Source organism: Miscanthus floridulus, chromosome 8, assembly GCF_019320115.1.
Source record: "Miscanthus floridulus cultivar M001 chromosome 8, ASM1932011v1, whole genome shotgun sequence".
In the NCBI taxonomy this organism is placed as follows: domain Eukaryota; kingdom Viridiplantae; phylum Streptophyta; class Magnoliopsida; order Poales; family Poaceae; genus Miscanthus; species Miscanthus floridulus.
The window spans coordinates 59949841-59971377 of NC_089587.1; the positions used below are offsets into that span (position 1 = coordinate 59949841).

A 21537-nucleotide genomic window follows, 5' to 3' on the forward strand; every position below is an offset into this window, starting at 1 on the left:
GCCTTTCACTCCTTGCAGCTTGGCTATTGATTTCATACACATGCCTTAGTTCTTTGCTTGATTTTATTGAATTTGGATATGATGTGTCTAGGACAGAATGGACACAAATGACATTTGGGTTTTGTTTGTTGCCTGTGGTGGTTGTGCTTGTGCATTGCAATTCAGCATCGTGATAATTGATCTGATGTCCATGCATGTTGCATATACTCTATCTGAAATATAGTTCAATGGAAGCATAATTTAGTAGACTCTTGTATGGAAATCATAGTCTTAGTGGCATTCCGTACAGCTATATCAATTTTTAGAAAAAAGGAAGTTTATTCTGGTCTCTACAAGAGTTTTGCACACAACCAATTTTTATTACAGTTCCAACCTCTTGCTGTTTTTTTAGCTCTCAAAAAGCGAAATCAAACAAAGGGATGATTGACTAAACACTAAGCCTTTTCAACGACGACCATCCATGCTTCGTGAATATTTCTATAGCCACAGTCTCCATTATGCGACATGCCCAGTTCAAAAAAGGCATGCCGCTCTTCTTCTGCAGGGTGTTCCAGTGGTAATTGAAAATAATAGTGTTTTTCCCAACATGGTAAAACCCAATTTCATTAACAAAGCAAAGAAATTACAATGTTTACAAGTTTGCAGACATAACTTCCTGCCAACAACTTCCCCATGCCCATGCCTCTGACCACCAAGGGATCAGCCGGCACTGGCCCTACTGAACACATCAAGCAAGACAACAGAACAAACAATGTTCGCCAGCAAACACCAACCCAAGTAAGGCTACTTAAACTTTTTCTGATACAGGCCAGGGGCACTGCCATCAACATGCTGGCTGGAAAATAGGACAACTACAGAAGACAATCACCCAGCGCCATGAATGATGAGTTGCTGGTCATCTTGGTCGTCTTCTTCCGTGACTTTCTTGTGGAAGTAGAGTGACATCGCCTTCAGGCTCTCCGCTCCTTGCTTCATTTGCCTTTCCATGTCCGGCTTCTGCAAGCCTGCCCAATAATCAAGAAAGGAGCACATCATACAGATAATCTCAGTAGGAGATTTGATTCATTTGTCACTTAATCTACATAATCATGGGAGTTACTCCTTTTGATGGTGGAGGCGAATTGATTGCGTCAGTTACCGTCCTTTTCGCTTCCGTTTCTCCGTCTCTTGGGATTCTCCGCTGCCTCTCTCCCTTCCCGTCGCAGCCATATATCCGCAGTCATCCGTCAGTCCAGACCTCTGTCTTCCGCAACCGCTCCCGAGAGAAACCACATCTCAGCAACCTTCTGGCTCCCCGTCCCGTACCTCTTCGCGCACGGAGCAACGGGAAAGCAGGTGCCTCCGGAACCCTCGCTCACTTGAGAACCTTGCACGGGGTGTGCGGCGATTAGGTTTTTGGGGAGCGATCCATGACTGCTCGTCCACGTACGTCTTCTTCCTGGTGGTGATTGCCTGCGGAACATCAAGAAGTCTTCTTCCTGGTGATCCGTTCGTGGGACTGCACTGCGAACATCGTCCTGCACCGACTGTGGTCCACGACTTCGAGCAACGCACTATGTCAACTAGTGCGAATGGAGCCTCCGATGCCCTCGGCATGGGACCCTCCGCTGGGTACAGTCTAATCTTTATGATTACTGTAATCTGCACTTTTACTGTATTTATCTGTATGTCATCTCTGCATGCTGTAGCGTTCGTTAAAGATATACATATACACATATATACTGTCACAAACCTGCTGATGTTTAAGCTGTCAGGCAAGAACATGCAAGATGTGAGTACCGACAAACAGTGTTTGTGCCTCAAACAATGTGGTAATATGAGTGGATCGATGGAAGGGTTCTTGTCACCTTTGTTTTTACGAAGTGGTGTCTTGCATAACAAAATAACAGGAGCTAGCTGCCACTCTTTGCATAGAAGGCCGCGTTTAGTTGGCCTCCTAAATCGGCGCCGCCGGAATTTCCAGCACTGTAGCTACACTGTAGCGTTTTGTTTTTATTTGGTAATAATTGTCCAATCGTTGACTAATTAGGCTCAAAATGTTCGTCTCGCAAAGTACAACCAATCTGTGCAATTAGTTTTTGATTTCGTCAACATTTAGTACTCCATACATGTACTGCAAGTTTGATGTGATGGAGAATCTTCTTTTTACATAGTATCGAAGTTGGGAGTTTTGGTGAAACTAAACATGGCCGAAGATTAGCTCTCCTCGTAACTGCCACGCTCCCGACCGCGCTCTACCACTGCAGGTCTCGCTCTGGTAGGTCAACCTATCCTTCAACTACATAGGCAGGGAGATCTCCAATGAGATCGGCTGGGGCCTCGGGGTGAACCTCAGCATTCTAGTCCTCGGTTTCAACGAGTCCAAGGGCAGCATCCCATCGTCTCTATCAAGGCTTCAAAACCTTCGTGTTCTCCTGCTGGGCCACAACCGCCTCACCGGCGCTATGCCTGCAGAGCTCGGCGAACTGACAGGCTGTGGCTGGCATACAACCCATTTGATGCAGGCGAGCTACCGGTGTCGTTCAGGAACCTGACCAACCTATTCAACCTCTACGCAGACCAGTGCAACCTCGTCGGCGATTTTCCGAGCTATGTGGTGAACATGCTGGAGTTGGAAACACTATCACTCGGGAACAACGGCATCACCGGCATGTTCCCGACGGCGCTCTACCATTGCCGCTCGCTTCGGTACCTCAACATCTCCCACAACTACATAGGAGGGGAGATCCCTAATGACATCGGTCTCGGCCTCTCGCCGAACTTGAGCACGCTAGACCTTAGCGGCAATGACCTCAACGGCACCATGCCGTCGTCTCTATCAAGGCTTCAAAACCTCGAGCATCTCCTGCTGCACGACAACCACCTCACTGGCACTATCCCAGCAGAGTTCAGCGAGCTGACAAGCCTTAGGTATTGTGGCTAGCGAACAACTCGCTGACCGGAACCATACCTCTGGAGATCTGGAGCCTCGAGAAGCTGGAAATGTTTGTTGTGGAGTGGTTGACGGCTTTGAGGCGATGAGCTCGATCGTTACCTTCGTCTTAAAGAACAACCTTACTGGTACCATCCCTGAAATCTTCGGTCACTTGAAGAACCTCACTGAATTATACCTGTACGGGAACAACTTCATCGGTGAGATACCCAGGAGCATCAGTCGGTTGCCGTCACTGATGGTGTTGATGCTGTTCAATAACAGGCTTACTGGTACGCTCCCGGAAGAACTCGGCAAGTACTCGCCAGGCTTATACTAGCCAGCCCTCGCTGCCTCAAACAACCGCTTGAATGCCTCCATACCACTAGGTCTCGCTCGCTGTTCCTCTCTGCAGTATCTACTCCTAGACAGCAACCAGCTCTCCAGCAACATACCAACAGATTTGGGCTACCATTGCTGAAGCAACTGAAGCTGGCCAACAATAAACTCTCCGGAGGATCTGTTAAGCTAATCTGCTGAAGCTCCGGCGACGACGTAACTTCCAAGGTGACTAGTACGCTGGAGCAACTAATTGGACAAGGCCTCCCAGCACAAATATTTTACACGACGACTCTGATCATCCTAATATCTCTTTTACACCTTGTAATCTTCACTGTTGCCATTTATATTGCCTTTCAGAAGTCCAGGTCCACTAAGTTGGGGGACGATTTGAGATGCGTCCATGACGACATGGCCCTAAGCTACCCTGTGCATTAATGTTACTACTACCCTATAGATGGTGACAAACCAAAAAAATAATGCTGTACCGCAGTGCAGGTCATCAACCGACTCTTTCAAATCAGTTCACGCCCCAGCAGTCTTTTGCTTCTTGGCAGTATTAACGTAGGGCCGCAGCACAAACTCGTCATGCACTTCACTTTGTTCCACAGTTCCAGCTTGATCTGTCAGGCAAGCACGATCAACAAGTTAGTACCAGCAAACAGTATTTGTGCCTCAGAAAATATGGTGATGATGACTGGATGCGAGTGTTCCTGATACCTGGTACAGCCGCATCTCAAACCGTGGGCCAACCTCCTTCAAGTCCATCGATCTGGGGCCACCGGGTTTTTCATATACATGATGCCTTGCATATCACAAAATAAAAGGAGCTGTCAGTAATATGCATAAAAGCTTCTCAGGAAGCAGAGCACACACACAATTACACACTAGTGTGTGACAGAAATATTGTATGTACCTGAAAGATATGTACTCGTCTCTATTAGCAAAAGTAATTATTCGCTTTGAATCTGGCTTTGGCATAGGAAAGAGGTGCTTGAGAATAGTGGCAGTCCTTTCACCAATCTGGAATACAAATAGCGAGTTACCAAACTGTCATGGAAAAAGAGAGAATACACCTCTGCAGAAAAGAAAAAAAAAACGCTACTCTCCCTAAAACTCTAAAGTGTGTTCAAGTTCCTACAATCCAATCTAAGTACTCTAGCAATCAACCAGAGCCCAGAATGCCTCCCACCAACATCATCCAAATTTGAGATTTCTGCATGCTAACTCAAGCAGACAGAAAGTGATGGTCAGATCCATAGTTGAGATTTCTGCATGCAAACTCGAGCAGACAGATGGTCAGATGTCAAGTGTTTCAAGTTAAATCAAGCAGCATATGGAAGTGGAGATGCTCAGTTTAGAAGGTTTGAATGGACTGAGAGTAGTCTTCACAGTAGTAACTAACTACATCTCACGTGGTTAACAAGAAAAACATCATCAAAACCTGAATTCTGCGCATATATTAGGATTTACATGCAATCCTATCAAATTTAGAACCAACAAACCAGACTCCCACCTAACAAACGGACAAGAAATAAAAGGAAAAGCAAAACATATCAAATACAAGTGACAGTGGAGATTCTCAGTCTTTGAATCATGAATGGATTTATGTGTCATCAATGGAGAGAATGTCTCGGGTTAACGAGAAAGACATCACTGCAACCCCCAACACTGAAACAAGAATGAATAGCAAGCACATCACATTCACAGGTTAATGAGACAAACATCATAATAACCTAGGAGTTCTGTGGAAATATTAGGATTCACATGCAAGATGTAACTCTGTTCAATTTGAACAAAGATTGACAGAACTAAATGGAGACGCCAAAACAAAACATAGAACAAGAATAGGGAAACATAGCAAACAAGTGAGAGTTGAGGTTCTCAGCCTTGAGTTATGAATGGATTTAGGTGCCTTTCATGGAATAAAGATGTATGAGGTTAACAAGAAAGTCATCATTGCAACCTCCCAATATTGTAAAATAGGCATGCACATGCTGAGATGCAGCAAGGCACAAAAGGCGAATGAAAAAGAACGGAACTATTGAGAAATTAACCAATGTACAACATAGACAAGTCAACAAAACAACGAACTTGCTTGGAAACAGCAGCGGAAGCAGAAAATGAAGGGAACAACGCAGTAGCAGCAGCAGATTATGGAACTGAAGGTGCTCAGCATCTTATTATTCAAATGAATATCATATCATCATCATCACCATACTAGCAATGTATGCTTAACAAGAAGCTGTCAATGGGAGGGAGGGAGGGATGGATGGATCGATAGATAGATACATATATATAATACACACGCACGCACACACATAGAGTGTGTGTTAGAGAGAGAGAGAGAGAGAGAGAGAGAGAGAGAGAGAGTTCTTGAGAAAGATATCATCACGGCAGCCTCCAGTTCATAATGACTGCATGGATATCCTCCTAATGGACATGGATTCCATGCAAGCAACAAGATAAACAAAAACACCATGGTAACCACTGCCACCACCACGCCTCACCATAACCAGCCCCACACACACTTCATCGTAAGTATGAAGTTGTTTACCTTGCTATGGAAATGCGTAACTTTTCAAGCACACATAGTGAACAGGTCACCATGACAACAATGAAGGCAAAACAATCCTGTCAAATTTTGAACCCAACAAACCAGACCCCCACCCAACAAAAAAGACATGAAAATAGAAGGAAAAGCAAAACATCAAGGCCAAGTGAAAGTGGAGATTCTCAGTCTTTGAGATATGAATGGATTTAAGTGTCTTTCATGGAAAGAACGTCTCAGGTTAACAAGAAAGACATCATTGAAAACCTCCAACACTGAAAGAAGACGAATAGCAATCACATCACAGGTTAATGAGACATATATCATCACAACCTCGGCATTCTGTGGAAATATTAAGATTCACATGCAACCTTTGAACAGAGATTGACAGGACACCAAAAAAACCATAAACAAGAAAAGGGAAACATACCAAACTAGTGAGAGTGGAGGTTCTCAGCCTTGAGTTATGAATGGATTAGGTTTCTTTCATGGAACAAATATGTATCAGGTTAACGAGAAAGACATCATTGCAACCTTCCAACATTGTAAAATAGGCATGTACATGCTGGGATGCAGCAAGGCACAAAAGGCAAATTAAAAGATGGTTACAAAAGTGTGCAACACCCTCAACTTGTTATGTCTTCGGACAATATCGATGCTGCTCAGTTATAGTTTTTGAATGGATAGATGCTATCCTCATAGTATGTCTCAGGTTAACGAGAAGTCCATCATGACAGCCACACAAACTGTAAGCAAACTACAAACTGTAATGTGAACATTTGCTTGCCCTTAACATGATATTTGATGTGACCAGCACTATATTTTGGAATGGAATTATTGTTAAATTAACCAATGTACAACATAGGCAAATCAACAAAACAAGAAACTTAGCTTGGAAACAGCAGCGGAAGCAGAAAATGTAGAAAGGAATAACGCAATAGCAGCAGCAGATTATGGAACTGGAGGTGCTCAGCAGCTTATTATTCAAATGAATATCATCATCACCATCATCATACTAGCAGTGTATGCTTAACAAGTAGGTCTCAATGGGAGGGAGGGAGGGATAGATTGGTAATATAGTGTACATCTAGGTGCATAGAAAAAGCTATGTATCTAGAAAAGCCAAAACGACTTATAATTTGGAATGGAGGGAGTATATGTGTGTGCCACGCGCGCGCGCGCACACACACACACACTATATTTGGTAGCTATATTTGGTAGCTATATAAAAAACTTTTAGAAATGGGTTACACATCAGATGGACCATATTGCGCCTTATAATTGGAGAATTGGAGAACTAGAACGGAATTAAAAGAAAGCAAACCAACTCAAAAAGAAAGCTAAAAAAACTGCTCTCGTCTTTTTTCGTTCACAGAGCTATAAAAGTATGTTTACATTTATGGTGGTGCAAACACATTTTTGAAAAGGTAGGTAACAACATAAGGAAGCTAGGAGAACTTGTTTCTTAATTTTTGGAGCTATACTTATTTATCTATGAAAATTTAATATAATGCATGCATATGAATTGTCTAGTGTGTACTAATGGACTGTCTGTCCGAACAACACAATAACAAACCATCGCACTATCTACTTGTGGTTGCAGACTATCCGCCAGGACATGTCCTAAACTTCGATGAAGCCAATGGGGACAGTTTTCAGGCACCTCTGGCTTGCGTTTTGGATTTGGTTTGTTGCTATGGCTTCCTAAGGCTATGCAGAACTAATTCTATGTGTTGATTTTTATAGGCATGATTGGGAGCTCCACCCAACAATAATGATATGTGTTATCGGAAGGCCACGAGGCTCATGGGAATGATGTTGGGAGGTGCTCTACCCGCAACAACTTTCCTCGGGGTAGTTTGAGGAAGCAATCAATTGTCGGAGTTCACTTATGGTGGCTCGAGAATGAAGGTGACTCGGTGCCTCCACCTCCAATCTGCACAAGGTTGAGGGCATGGATAAGGTGGAGCAGTTCATCAACGATGGCCTCTGGTGAGGTGATGAGGTCCTCCTCCCATCTTCTTTTCCTTCATCCTATTCTCTTTTCCTATCCCTTTTCTTTTCTTTGTTTAGGTTTAGGTGAGAGTGGAGTGAGGGAGAGGGCCGATTGTTGCGGGTGGGTAGGAGGGCTAATATGTGGGGCTAGGGGAGAGCATGTGTGTATGACACCTCGGATATTGCATAGAACGTGTGTCATTGTGATCTAGCAGACCGCCCTACGGTTAGGCGAATCGTTTGCCACACACGAAATCAGATGGTTGACTTGGCTAGATAGATTAAGTGTGTCGGACTCTCCATGGGTGAGACGAGCGGGCAAGGTGGGGCTAATGCGATTTTTTGCTATTACGTCGAACCATCCATCGTGAGCACCGACCTTTCGATAGTACCACCGTGTGGAAGGATTTGTTTAGGCTATAATTTTTTAGTGGCCTTTTGACCTAACTAGATTTTGAGATAAAGCGGATGTTGGGTTCATTAATCCTCAAAGAGAAGGGAGATTTTGGTTTTATCAAGATTCGACAAGAGCGTATTTGTTTGAATCTGGATTTTATTGGCAAAATTTCTTCAGATCAACCAAATTTAAGAAATAATGTATGTAATGTTAACTAAGGTTTAGCACAAGGATTTGACCAACCTGATCTTGTATATATCGTTACACAGATGAATCAAAATGATGGTGCATACGCAATTGAAGGCTGCACAGTGATGCAACTGCGTGTTCCGACCTGTACCTGAACATTTGGCAGCCAGCTGCGCACGTCGTAAAGCCACCACGTCACGGATTCATCCAGCTCAGCTGCATTAGTGCATTATTACCACGTATGACCTTCCCTCTCCACACTATACACTCTGGCTAGTGGCTGGCTACTGCCACCAACCAAAGGGCAGAACCGTCATTTGGCACGCTAGTTCATCGAAGGGAAATGACCCCCATGGCCATGTCTTAACGCATTTCTCCTGCAACCTTTTTTTTATGCCCGGCACTGCAGCGAGGCAAGAAGGCGACCGAAATTTCCAATCTTTTCCTCATTCCTTGGGGGATTTCCCCTCCTGTTCCCATCGATCAGAGGGTCCGGTGCTGTTGGTTTTTGCATTCGATTCCGTCGGAAGCAAAAGGAACTTATTTCCTTTTGGGTCGGGATTTGTGGCCGAGTTCTTCATTTGCTTGTCCCTGTGAGAGGAGGAGGCCTTGTTGGATCAGGGATCGAGCAAGGAAGCAGCCATGAGCGGCGGAAGCGGGAGTTTCCTCGAGATCCAGCCATCGGAGCTGGCATTCCCCTGTAAGTCCTCCCAGATCTCGTATCTAGATCGAGCTGTTTGGATCATGTTGGGATGCTGCCGTGACTGTTCTTTTTTATTGGATCTTGGTCAAAGCTGGGATCTTGGTACGAAACATGTTCGGCGATCCTCCCTAGGTGGATTTGCAGCCCCCTAATCAGCTAGGTTTGTGGAGTGGGTTGTAAAATCATGTCTTCTTGTTGTAGGTTCATAATGCCATTGAGGTACTAGTATTTGTATACCGATCTGTTCGTCTGCTGGGGTTTGAGTGGGCTAGATTTGTTTGTTTGTTTGTTGATCCATGCTTCCAGTGTGCATTGTGTGTGTGGTGAGTCATCGGTTTGGTAGTTACTAGGCCTTTCCGGGGCTTTGGGATCTTGTAGAAAAGATTGCTTTGTAACTGTATTGGTGTGTGCTGTTTGTTTTCATGTGGTAGCGGGAAATGAAATTTGCCTGTATATTTGGCGCTGCTTTTGACTTGACATTCTGGTCATTGTCTGCTTGCTTAGCTTGAAATAACTGCAATGTGTTATTTAGCACTTATCCTAAGTGTGCTCTGTTTGTTGAGTTCGTTTGCCTTTTAGGTCTTTCTATTGACTATACAGTGGATTAAACCGTCTTTGCTATGTGCCTGAACTGCTTTTCTGTACATGCAGTTGAGATAATGAGGCAGAGCTCGTGCTCCATGCAACTGACCAATAAGACTGACCATTATGTAGCATTCAAGGTAACTATTGTTCAATGTCACTTTTTCCATGCTCCAAGATATTCACTTGCTCGGATAGGTTGCACTGTTAGACGCAAATCTTATATCTCATCTATGATTCGCAGGTGAAAACAACCAACCCGAAGCAGTACTGCGTGCGTCCTAATATTGGCGTTGTATTACCTGGGTCAACTTGTGATGTTACAGGTAGCGCCCAAATCCATAACATCGTGAAACAACAGCTTGATGCGAGGAAATCCACTTATACCGTAACTCAAATTTGTACTTATGTTTACTTAACCTTTGTCTGTTGTTAGTGACAATGCAAGCACAGAAGGCTTCACCACCTGACATGCAGTGCAAGGACAAGTTCCTAGTTCAAAGCGTTGCAGCTGAGAATGGTGCAACAGCTCAAGATATTAATGCAGCAATGGTAACTACTCTTCCACTCTTGATTAGTTCTATTTCCATAAGGTTGCTATGTGCATACATTCTTGCTTGCCATGTCATGTGTGATGTGTCTATATGCTTTCATGATAACAGTTCAATAAGGAGCCAGGGAAGGTTGTTGATGAATTCAAGCTGCGTGTGGTTTATGTGCCAACAACTACGCCCAACCCGATCCCTGAAGAATCTGAACTAGGGAGTTCCGCTCCCTCGTATTCACAAGAAAATGGGATCAGTCATTCCACGAAGTCACTATCTGTAAGACACTGATCTATCTCAGTTTCTTTGTTTCATATAAAAAAAAAAACTCGACCGGGGGGTTAAGACTGCCCCGTAGCATTACAAATAAGAAGAAGGACCTTCTCACTTGGCCGAGAAAACCCCCGAACCCCCGCCCCCACCCTTACACGGTGGCTTTCCGTCGCCCAAGTGAGAATTGGGCCGGTTCCCCCCCAGTGCTTTGGTTATGGGGACAGACAAGGGGATTTTTTTAACCTCAGCCTGAAATTCGCTCCCACGGGGAGTCGAACCCAGGACCTGAGGAGTGCCGCTGGGTCACCTAACCGTTTGAGCTAGGCGCCCTTTGGCTTTGTTTCATATATATATTTGTACTCAGGCTTCTGTTGGTTTTTCATTTGATGGTCTAGTAAATTGCTATTTCTAACCAGTTTGCAAATTTTAGGTATCTAGATCGTCTGCTGAAACAACAAAGGAGAAGCCCTCTGAGGTATCCCTTTATGGTCGCCTCATTAGACATCAGTGCTATTATTAAATTAAAAGGCTTGCAACTGCAAAAGCATCTTGTGAATTGCACATCAACAATGTTTGAGTTATGTGTATGCCCTTGCTAGACTTGCCCTAACTAACCAGTTATGCATACAATTAATTGTTTAATTGATAAGAAAGATCAGAGATGAACTCATGGGCAGAATTGGTCTATGCATCCATGATGAATCTCAGTAGTTGATAATCCTTAAAATTTTGGAAGCATATACTGGCTTGCAAATTGCAACTGATTATAAGAGCTTGATGGGAAGCAATATCCCTTGGTGGTAATATCCATCCATGCAGTAATAAAAGATTTTTTGACCCATGGAAAGAAATGATACTATCAGAAATCTCGCTGTATTGATATAGCTTTTTCTGATGTTTAGATCTATCACATATGATTATGGTTTGGTCTCGAATAATCCTGCACCGGCATGGTAACTTCTAGATGAAGTTTACTATCAAATATATTTATGACTAGAATGGATTTCTGGTTTTCTGAGATTTTGTGATCAGATTCGCTATCCATTTTGAATAGTTGAGAAATAATAATGCCTCATTATCACTAAACTCTGTACTTTGAGGAAGAGAGGCAAACTAAATGGAATGTAAGTAGGTTACGGAACAAATCCCTTGCTAGTTTTCTAAACTTGATGCCTTCATGATTTCTTATTCACATGAACTATCTTGCTTTTATCATATAGCTCTTAGACATGAATATGCTTCATCCTATGAGTAGTAACAAGTTGGAAGATATAATTTGTCTGATCTCTTCAGTTTTTGCTTATTCATGTCTGATCTATTGAGTCCTTGACAGCAGAAAGCCAAAATACAGGACCTAATCTGGTTGTTAGTTTGTGTATAAGTTGTAACATACTTTATGAAGTTTTGCGTTTTTGACTAATTCACTTTGGTTGGTGACTGCTAGGCAACGTCTGTGATCTCCAAGCTAACTGAGGAGAAAATGTCTGCTGTTCAGCAGAACCAGAAGTTACGACAAGAGCTGGTAAGTTCTCCAGACATTTTGGTAGTACTAAATCAGTACTGTAGTTTGTGACCATTTGTTTTTTAAATGTCCTTTTTATTGTTTCCGTTCTCATATAAATATTACTTTGATGACATTATTCATCGATGCTAATTATTGTATGATTCTCATTTGCTCCTCTGATCACCATTGTCATCACAAGGGAAAAGAACACGGAAAGCTACTGAAGTGATTTTTTTATTAAAACTGCACAGTTGTCAAAATCATCAGCTTTTTATGCAAGCTAAACTGATTGCTCCTGTTAGACATTTAATAATCAATTTCAAGTCTAGAAACTATGATCTGTATTTGCTTTGGAAAAAAAAACTTTATAATTTTGCGTAAGAAGATCTAGTTAATTATTAAGGTCAGTGTGGAACCATGTATGAAGGTCTGTGTTAGTTTGCTTGTGCTTTGATAGCATGTGGTGACTTAAATTTTGGATGGACCTGTTGTGGTGAGAATACTATCCTGCTCTAATATTGAAGCAACTGCATCTAATGTTTATCTGAATGAACACCTAGTAGCTGCATATTTAGAAAAGGTGTACACCTATAAATCAAAAGCTTTAACATGGCCATGCCCTATAGCATAATAAATTCAAAAAGCATAATTGTTCAAAACCTGTGTGCTAACTCAAATATATGAGTTTTATTAAGAGTTTTTTCAGACTCACAAATTTCTGCCTCTCTGAATCAGGAGCTTCTACGGAAAGAGAGCAGCAAAACCAGTGGCGGCGGTGGTTTCTCCATCACCTTCTTGTTCATCGTGGGCCTTCTGGGCATCGTCGTCGGCTACATCCTCAAGAGAACATAGTTGGAATGGTGTCTCCAGCAGAGCTATACTCCCATGAAAGGATACCCACACGTGGTATCCCTCCCCATGTGTTTGTGCTCCTAAACGGAGCGCCCTGTTCTAACGTGTAACAACAGCAGCACTCCTAGAAGCCTTCGGTTTGTGTACATTATGGTGGTTCATACTTGCCTTTTTCAGAATTCTTTTCAGAGTTGGTAGACCTGTTTTTAAGCCTAGCTGCTGCGACTTTGTCACCGTCCCCATAACCTTTATTCTTTCTGACGGGATCTCAAATTTGCTGGGATGTTTCTACGAAACTGAACTGTTGCCAGTCTGATGAATTTGTCAGATATTTGAATCATTAAGTCTGAAGTATTCCGAACTCACAGGGATGCATTAGGTGTACACTATGTAATCACTGAGCATTAAGAGCAACTAGTAAAATAGCTTCAGGTTTGATTACAACGTCATACATGCTTCTGTTCCAACTATGTAATCATCAATAAGTTAGTGCACCTGAAAAAAAACTGTATGTGTTCATTCAGGTTGGCACCGTCACCGTGCACGTCGTCGGCGACTCCTGCATCAGGAAGAGCACCGCGGCAGCCACGCCGGCGAGAAACCCTAGCAGCAGCCACCCGAACCTCGCCACGGCGAGCCTCACCGGAGAGGGTTGCACGTCCCCGCCCGCTGCCATCATCTCTGCTTCCACCGGGTCGTAGTAGTCGTCCACCGCGTTTTTCTCCAACACCGTCAGCCATCCGTAGTCCTCGCCGCGGCCGTCGTCTAGGCCGGGCCGCCGCGTCTCCGCCGCCGCCGCATTGCCGCTGCTGCCCACCTCCGTCACGGCGGAGGCGCCCTGGACGCTGTCCTGCGCCGCCGTCCGGCCACCGCTACAGTCGTGGCCGTGCTCGCCGGCGTCGGGATTGGACGTGTCGCCGGTTGCTGCGTTCTCCATTGTCCTCGTACGTAGACAGTAGAGGACAGATTTGGCAGTAAAGGCTTTCGTTGTTCTTGTTCGTTGCGGTGTCCACGAACCGCACGCTGACACGCATATACACGGCTCGCCCTTTACGGACGCGTCGGTTCAGCGGCGGCTCCGCGCCGTCGGATGGAGTCCGTTCCGTGTGCGGCGTGATGTGGGCCGTCAGATCAACAGCCGCCGCCGGGATTATGTTGGTGCAACCACGAAATTACCATGTGAGAACGTTCGTTCCTAATATGGGAAAGGATGGCACTTGCTTTTTTTTTTTTGACTTGCTAGTGCCCGAATGTCCGATCCGGACACTGCCTGCACAAGATGGAAGCGAGCGCACTAGCAATGGGTCCTACACCGCCATGGACGCCGTCCGTGCCGCCACTTGCTTTGTACACGTATCCCATGTGCAACACCCGATCTACTTTTAAAATCAGCTTGTTCGGCATGACTGAAAAATAAATTAAAATACTGTTCCGGCTGATTGTTATGAGGAAAAAATACTGTTCTGTCTGAAAACACGGTTCATGTAAACAGTGCCAATGTGAGAGCGCTGGCCAGCCCCAGCCAGCCAGCCGAACGCTCTCAATATTTAGATGTAACATATAGAAAAAAAGACAGAGGTAACACTTGAAAAGTGTCTAAAACGCTTGCCAAAACGCCTAAAAATATTTGAAAACAATTGCAAACATATGTAATATCAAGATGAAACACTTGTAAAGCATACAAATGAAACACCTGAAAACACTTGAAAAATATGCTTGCAACATGCATGTACATGTAATATCCAGATCTACTTTTGTAACATTCAAATAAAACATTTGCAACATACGTCTAGACCAGATGAACATTTAGAACATACATTTGAAACATACGTGTATAGCCATTCCAACATGTGCAATATCTCGATCTACTTTTGTAACATTGATATACAACACTTGCAACGTACCTCTGAAACACTTGAAACATACTCTTGCACACATGCGGTTTTCACCCTTCTTCTTTCATACGACGCAACACAGAGCGGGGAACGGTCGATTCCAGCAAGCCAGCGGCCGAGGATGGTGGCGCGGCTTGGCAGTGGCCAGCTACGCCTCCGCCTCGCCTGGGCCCGGCCAGCGACGACCCCCTCTCCTGGCCGCCTAGCCACACACGGCGGCCAAAAAGGAGCTGCCAATCTCGGCGAGGTTGGAGAGGATGCCCGCGAGGAGCGACAGGGACTGCGGCGCAGCGACGGGGTACGGGGACGGAGAGCAACGCGTGCGGCAGCGGCCCGTTGAGGTGGGCGGCGGGGAGTCAGTGTGGGCCGGGTTGAGGAGTGTGGCAGAACCGCCCGAAATAACACGCCTTCGGAGACACTCGTCTTCCACTAGACACTAAGCACCCCGAAAGTTAGCTATATCGGACAGTTCCATCGAGCACACCCCACGGGAGAACTCGAATCAATCCACGTTTTACCTACAGAATCTAATAATGAGTACGAGCTTACAATACTTAGTCCATTTCATACAAAAAGAACTCTTGGAAATTATTTATTATAATATCAGGGTTCAGAGTGCGATAATTAAACAGCGGAATAAAAATAAACATCTAGCAGAAACGATACAAGGATCCGTCTGTGCTCACTAGAAGAATCCTCCACACAAGAGCTACTCCTCAAGCTACACTTGTAATAGAGTAAAATAAACCATGAGTACACAATGTACTCGTAAGACTTACCCGACTAGTGAAAATAGTTTCCCGACTCAAGGGGTATGATAGGCAATATGTGTTTGCTGTTTTTTGTTTGCGAAAAGCATTACTAGAAGTACGTCCTTAAGATCAAGTTTAATTAGCAGTCATGATTTTTTCATTAGCTAAGCACATGTTCTACTTTCAAGCAAGGGTTGAGCAATCAGAACCAATTTACCATCTTTTATATTCCAATTCTTGCTACGGTGATAGATCATAGCCAAGTCGTACTGTCTCACGGAAACATCGATTCGCGAACCAATATATCCCAGCTGGGTACCTCGAAACACACGTCCCGTTTGTACCTCAGGCACAAACAAGACAAACCCATTCCACTCCTGTCACAGGGTCTAGGTCCCTGTCTAACTTGGACTCCAAGCCCTCACACTTGAGACCCGGTCTCAATATGGTGCTTAGACCTTCACCTTTTTCCACCTCCAATCAGTCGGTCCAGAAAGAGCCGGGACCCACGATAAGAGCGTAATGAGCCTTCCCACTTCCATAAGCAAGTATGTGATCAGGATAATAAGTCTGTGACTTGACTACCATCCATAGTAACGGATGGTCCTCAATCGACACGGATAAGGAAAATAGTGTAACCAAGCCAAGCCCTGTGGCCGCGGGACATAACTCGTTACACCCACCAATACCCATACCATATCCTTGCCCCGGTCTTCATTTTCCTTTCATCATTTTTATCATGAGAGTAATTATAATAATCACCTATTGTGAGTAACGGCAGGTTACTCACGCTATCAAAAACCTAAGCAAAGCAGCTACTCGAACCTGCACTAGTAAGACTCATATGACAGATATATCTATGCATGTGGTTTCTATAAAATTCTTGTAACATAAATGCACATCACATAAGTACATATAGTGATTATAAAAAATAAGGGTTATGCACCGGGGCTTGCCTTGGACAGGCGCGGTGTCAGTCGAGTCAGTCGGTGGTGGCTCCGGGACCTCCTCCCTCACGAGGACCTTCTCCTCGTATTCCTCGATGATCTCCTTGAACTCGCGATCGTCTGTGGTCACTATCTCCACCAACTCGTTCTCTACATGTATGTGATGATGATGCAACCATTTAGCATTTAGGCAACATCAACTCTTAAAATAAGAATACGCATACCAAGCTACTAAGCTAGCTTTAATGACTAAGATACTAAGCTAACTATCATCTTTATCAAGCAAAGTGTTGGGTTCAACTAACGAACACATAGCTTTGTAATTTAAGGGTATATCTTTAGTTCTACTAAGGATTTAATGTATACTAAAACAAAGAACATTAACTACCCTAATGCTTAGTCTATTCTAAGGCTACAAAAATTACAGTAAGCAGATAATAATACAATAAGCTACTATAAAAATTTTAGGACTAAAGTTATCACCAATTTACCATAAAAATTCATACAATGATTAACTTAATAATATTAAGCATTCTCAAACGATTTAATAGCTCCTAGTATCAACGCATATAAGTATGAACTAAATACATCAACATATAGACCATAATTTTAGGAACCTAACAAAATTTATTTCACGATTTTTGGACACCTATATAATTTTATATTAATTACCAAAGATCAGGTCAAAAATTAAATTAGAAAACCATTACTAATTTCCTAGGGAAAAGAAAAATGAATCTCTCCCGTGGCCCACACGCGTGGCCCGCGTGACATAGCGTGCGCGCAGCGCCCCGCTGAAGCGGCCCACGCGACGCCGGCTCGCGCGTCAGACGATCCGCGACGGGGGAATCCCACACGCTGGCGCTTTTGTAAAATAGACATCGTACTTCTCCTAAATTACAACTAAGTCCTAACACTATTTCCTCCTCTCTCAAACCTTCTCATTTAACTCCTTGGCTTTCCTAGAATTCTCCCGCGCGCACCCCCGGTGACTCAGCACACGGCGACGCGGCGGGCGGTGACATAGCGCGGCCGCGCCGGCCACCTTGGACCTACGCCGACCCTCCTAACGGGTCGGTCACCATCTCCAACCCAAACGGCTATGCTAAACAGCGGTGCGAGGTGACATGACTTGTTAGGAAGGCTGCAGCGGCGCGTTGCCATCCGCGATGGCTACGCCACTATTTCGGCGAGCTAGGACAGCTACAAACCTAATTGGTTAGAGCGCGAGCATCAGGAGGCTACCATGGACTAGCCCAAGGTGATGGTTGGAGCGGAGGGTGACGGAGAAGGGCTGGCCACGTGTGGCTGAGCCATGCGGCGGCGCACCATGGCGGCACGGTCGCGTCAGCAACGATGGGAGGCGGTAGAGGTTCGGCTATGGCACGTAGGGCGAAGAGGGGATAAAAGGCGAATCTAGTGATGCATAGGAATTGCTCGGGGTGAAGTGATGGAGGGCTGCCCTCGGCCATGGCCAAGCGCGGCCTTATCGGCACGGCGGCCGGGAAAGTTCCAAATTGGAGCTTGGCCATGCACGGTTCAAGGTTGGGTGGGGTCAGGCAGCGAGAGGACTTGACGATGAAGCCGTGGATGTGCTAAATTGAATGGAGGTGATCGCTCGATGCTTAATTTGATGGCGCGGCTCGACGGCGACAACACACACACACAGAGAGACGGGGCGCGACAGGTGGGCTCAGCTTGGTCTCGCCTTGGCGAGACGCGATCGATGTGATCGTGATCGTCCACAACCGGCATGGCCCGCGCGACGCACGCCATAAAATGGCAAGGCGACGGCGAGCTCAGCCACATGCGCGCGGCAATGGTGGCCTCGAACCAGGCCAGCGGTGGCCCAGAGGTGCAGATAGATGCGTGAACGTGACGGTGAGGCGACGGCACCGACCGTGGCTGCGTCGCGATGCGAGGCGGGTTGGTAGTGCGGCAACGCGGCAGGTCAGCGGCAGTACCTCTTGGTTGCGCAAGCAGCAGCAGCGGCTCCGCGCACTAGAGGTCAGTGGCGACCAGGCCACAGCTAGGATAGAGCAGCCACGGCTAGCCACGCGCGGCAGCGCGTGCACGACCAGCGTGTGACGCCGTGCGGTCGGGCATGGTGATCGCGCTCACCCGGCGAACCAGCCCGAGAACATGTCGTGCACGAATTTTAAAGTGTCTATAAAAACTAAACGGTTGTTCTTGGAATCAAACCACCTTCACCATGCTCCAGAGTGCTTATCAGGCTACCAACTCGAGCTAAAACATGACACCATTTCTTAACTCGATTTCACAAAATAAATTCCCAAACATGACATTGTCTTGCTATCTTGAATTTTGATTCCAAGTTCCATTTCTAGGCTATCAAAATATTAGCTAACGATATTATTTTTCTACAGCAAGGATTTCATTGTCATCTACAAAGTTCATATTCCAAATTTATTTATATGCCACATATATGTTCTATAGTATTTTAGTTCAATAAAAATTAGTTTTAAACCCTACTTGATATACATGGGTTATGGAATAGCCTCTCATTTAGCATTTTTATTGGTCATCTTAGGTTCCAAAAATTTTATCCACACATTCCATCACATGCATTATCACATAAACATGATGCTCATGACATGGTTTAGTAATTTGTTTAGGGCGTAACACTGAGGGTGTTAAAGGGGCCGATGTAGAAAGTAGCATGCGTGCTCTCATACGAGCAGGCAACGACCGTGTTTCCTGGCTGAAGGAAGGAGAAGAGGAGCTAGCCACGTGTAAGAGAGGGGGGGGGGGGGGGGAATAAGTGGGGTGGCCCGTTGGGCTGCTGGCCATTCAGCCCAAGATAGGGATAGCATTCGATTTTTTTAAGATTCTAGACGTAGGTTGAGCATTACTGTTTTTTTGGGTGAGGTTCACATGAACTTTGGGGAAGCATGAGTATGGGTTCCTTTGCTTCAGTATCTTTCGAGGTTCGTTCTTAACTCCTTGCTCGACTAATGAACCTTCTCAACTTGTGTAAGGAGGAGTATATGCATTTTGTTCTCCTCTTGCGGAACGATTAGAAGATTCTGTCATAAAAAAGGACTGATGAACCTTCTTAGTTTTCTTGACAAAAGGTAGGCGTTAGGTCTTGTTAACCATAACCTAAAGGGAATATTGTGTTCTTGCCCCTACTTTGATGTCCAATTGTGATTTTACCCTCGTTTTTGTCGTCGTTGTGATTTTACCCCTGTTTTGTAACTACTAAGGCTTAGTTTACCCTTACTTTCAACTTTGTCAGTTATATCCCTTCACAGTAAGACCAAAGGACGACAATACCCTTGTCCGCTCATACCCTTCCAATCCCCCTCCTCTACCATCCTCTCTCCCTCCGTCCTCCTCCCCAGCGACGTGCCCCCTCCCCTCCCCTCCCGACATGCCCCCTCTCCAACCCTCCATCTCTCCTCCACTCTCCCCCGCGACGGCTCTCGGCGGTGGTGCGCGGTTGCCGCGAGCGTGGGCCTAGCTCCCGGCGGTGGCTCCTCCCAGATCCAGCGTCGAGCAGGGCGCAGGGCGGCTCGGCCCCTCCCGGCGGCACGGAGTAGCAGCAGCAGCGGGTGGCATCACGGATCCGCCCTCCTCCCCTACCTCCATGGCTCCACCGGCTGGAAGGAGCGCGGCTCTCCTCCATCAGCGGGCGGCGCAACCCCTCTCCCTCACCTCGGATTCGGCTGGATCCAAGGCGGGCGTGCCACCCGGCGGCTGGATCCGATGGAGGACGGCGGGATCCAGGGTGGGCGCGCCCCTGGCGACTAGATCCGGTGGAGGGCGGCTGGATCCATGGCGGCCGTGCCCCTCGGTGGAGGGCGGCTAGATCCATGGCGGCCCCCTTCCCGTGGTGGATCCATGGCCGACGCGCTTCCCGACAGCGGATCCAGGGAGGTCTCGTCCTTCGTCGAGACCAACGTGTCCGCGGCCGTCCGATGTTGGGGCCCGCAGGGTAGCGCGGTGCAGGCGGGGCTCGCCAACGCGCCCGCCGCACCGTACCTCGCCGCGGGGGGCTTCCGAGCATGCACCGTCCTCGTCTCCGGCGCCGCGCTCTGCTCAGGCGCGGACGACGTCGGCGAGGCGGCGAACGCCTCTACCGCCGGCGCGCTGCTAAGGGACCTCTTCGGGTACGGTCTGGCCGTCGGCGACTCCCACGCGTGCGCGCTCCGGCGGCCCAACCACACCACGGTGTGCTAGAGCCTCGGGGGGCCCACCACCACCCTGTACGAGCCGGCACTCGGGATCTCCTTCCAGTTCCTCGTCGCCGGCGGCAACTTCACGTGCGGCATCGCGTCTAGCTCCTATGATTTGGTCCGTAGAAAAATTAGGATCAATATTTAGGAAGAATGAGTTTTCGTCGGTAGAGCGATTTAGCTAGTGTATTCGGTAATGTGATTTGTTTGCCAAACAGGGGTAAAATCACAACGTATTCAGATAAGTAGGGTCAATTTCGCGGGGGTAAACTTGTCTTTACTGAGCCCATTTGACACCGTTACCTGTTGTTCACAGAATAAGGGTAAACTTAAGCTTCGTTTTCAAAAAAATAGGGGTAAAATCACAACGATGACAAAAGCAGGAGTAAAATCACAACTGGACGTCCAAGTAGGGACAAGAACGTAATAGCCCCTAACCTAAAAGAGCTTTACACACCATTATAATTATATTTATAATTATAATTATACTCCATCCGTCCCAAAATAAATCAACATCTAGAGTTATCACATTATTTTAGGTTTGACCAAACTTATAGAAAAAGAGCACCAATAATATTATGACATTGAATTTGGATCACTAGATTTATCATGAAATATATTTTCATAATTTTTTTTGCAGGGATATATTTTCATAATTTACTTGTGTTATATCATAAATGTTGTTATTTTTCACTATAAATTTAGTCAAACTCAAGATAGTTTTTATTTAGGGTGATTCTAGGAATTGATTTATTTTGAGATGGGAAAATATAAAATAACACATGGCAGGAAGAGATTTAGACATCCTATCTTACTAGTTTGAGTTTTTCATTTTTCCAACCTTTCAAATTTTCTCAAAGTTCTTATGGCAACCCTGGGGAAAAAGGTTTTCAAAATTTTTGT

The 21537-nt window shown here is 45.6% G+C and overlaps 1 protein-coding gene across 1 annotated transcript; it reads left to right on the plus strand.

The window, feature by feature from the left end:
- Positions 1 to 8750: 8750 nt before the first annotated feature.
- On the plus strand, positions 8751 to 13204 carry LOC136472244 (vesicle-associated protein 1-3-like). Its single transcript, XM_066469974.1, has 8 exons — positions 8751 to 9082; positions 9737 to 9807; positions 9912 to 9993; positions 10104 to 10219; positions 10330 to 10491; positions 10916 to 10960; positions 11930 to 12007; positions 12725 to 13204. Exons 1-8 carry the CDS (start codon positions 9025 to 9027, stop codon positions 12839 to 12841), a joined length of 729 nt encoding a protein of 242 aa, XP_066326071.1. The 5' UTR covers positions 8751 to 9024; the 3' UTR covers positions 12842 to 13204.
- The last annotated feature ends 8333 nt before the right edge of the window (positions 13205 to 21537 follow it).

Coding starts and splice junctions, on each gene's coding strand:
- LOC136472244 (XM_066469974.1), top strand. CDS start 9,025: ATGAGCGGCGGAAGCGGGAGTTTCCTCGAGATCCAGCCATCGGAGCTG. Junction 9,808..9,911: donor ACCATTATGTAGCATTCAAG/GTAACTATTGTT, acceptor TATGATTCGCAG/GTGAAAACAACCAACCCGAA. Junction 12,008..12,724: donor AGAAGTTACGACAAGAGCTG/GTAAGTTCTCCA, acceptor TCTCTGAATCAG/GAGCTTCTACGGAAAGAGAG.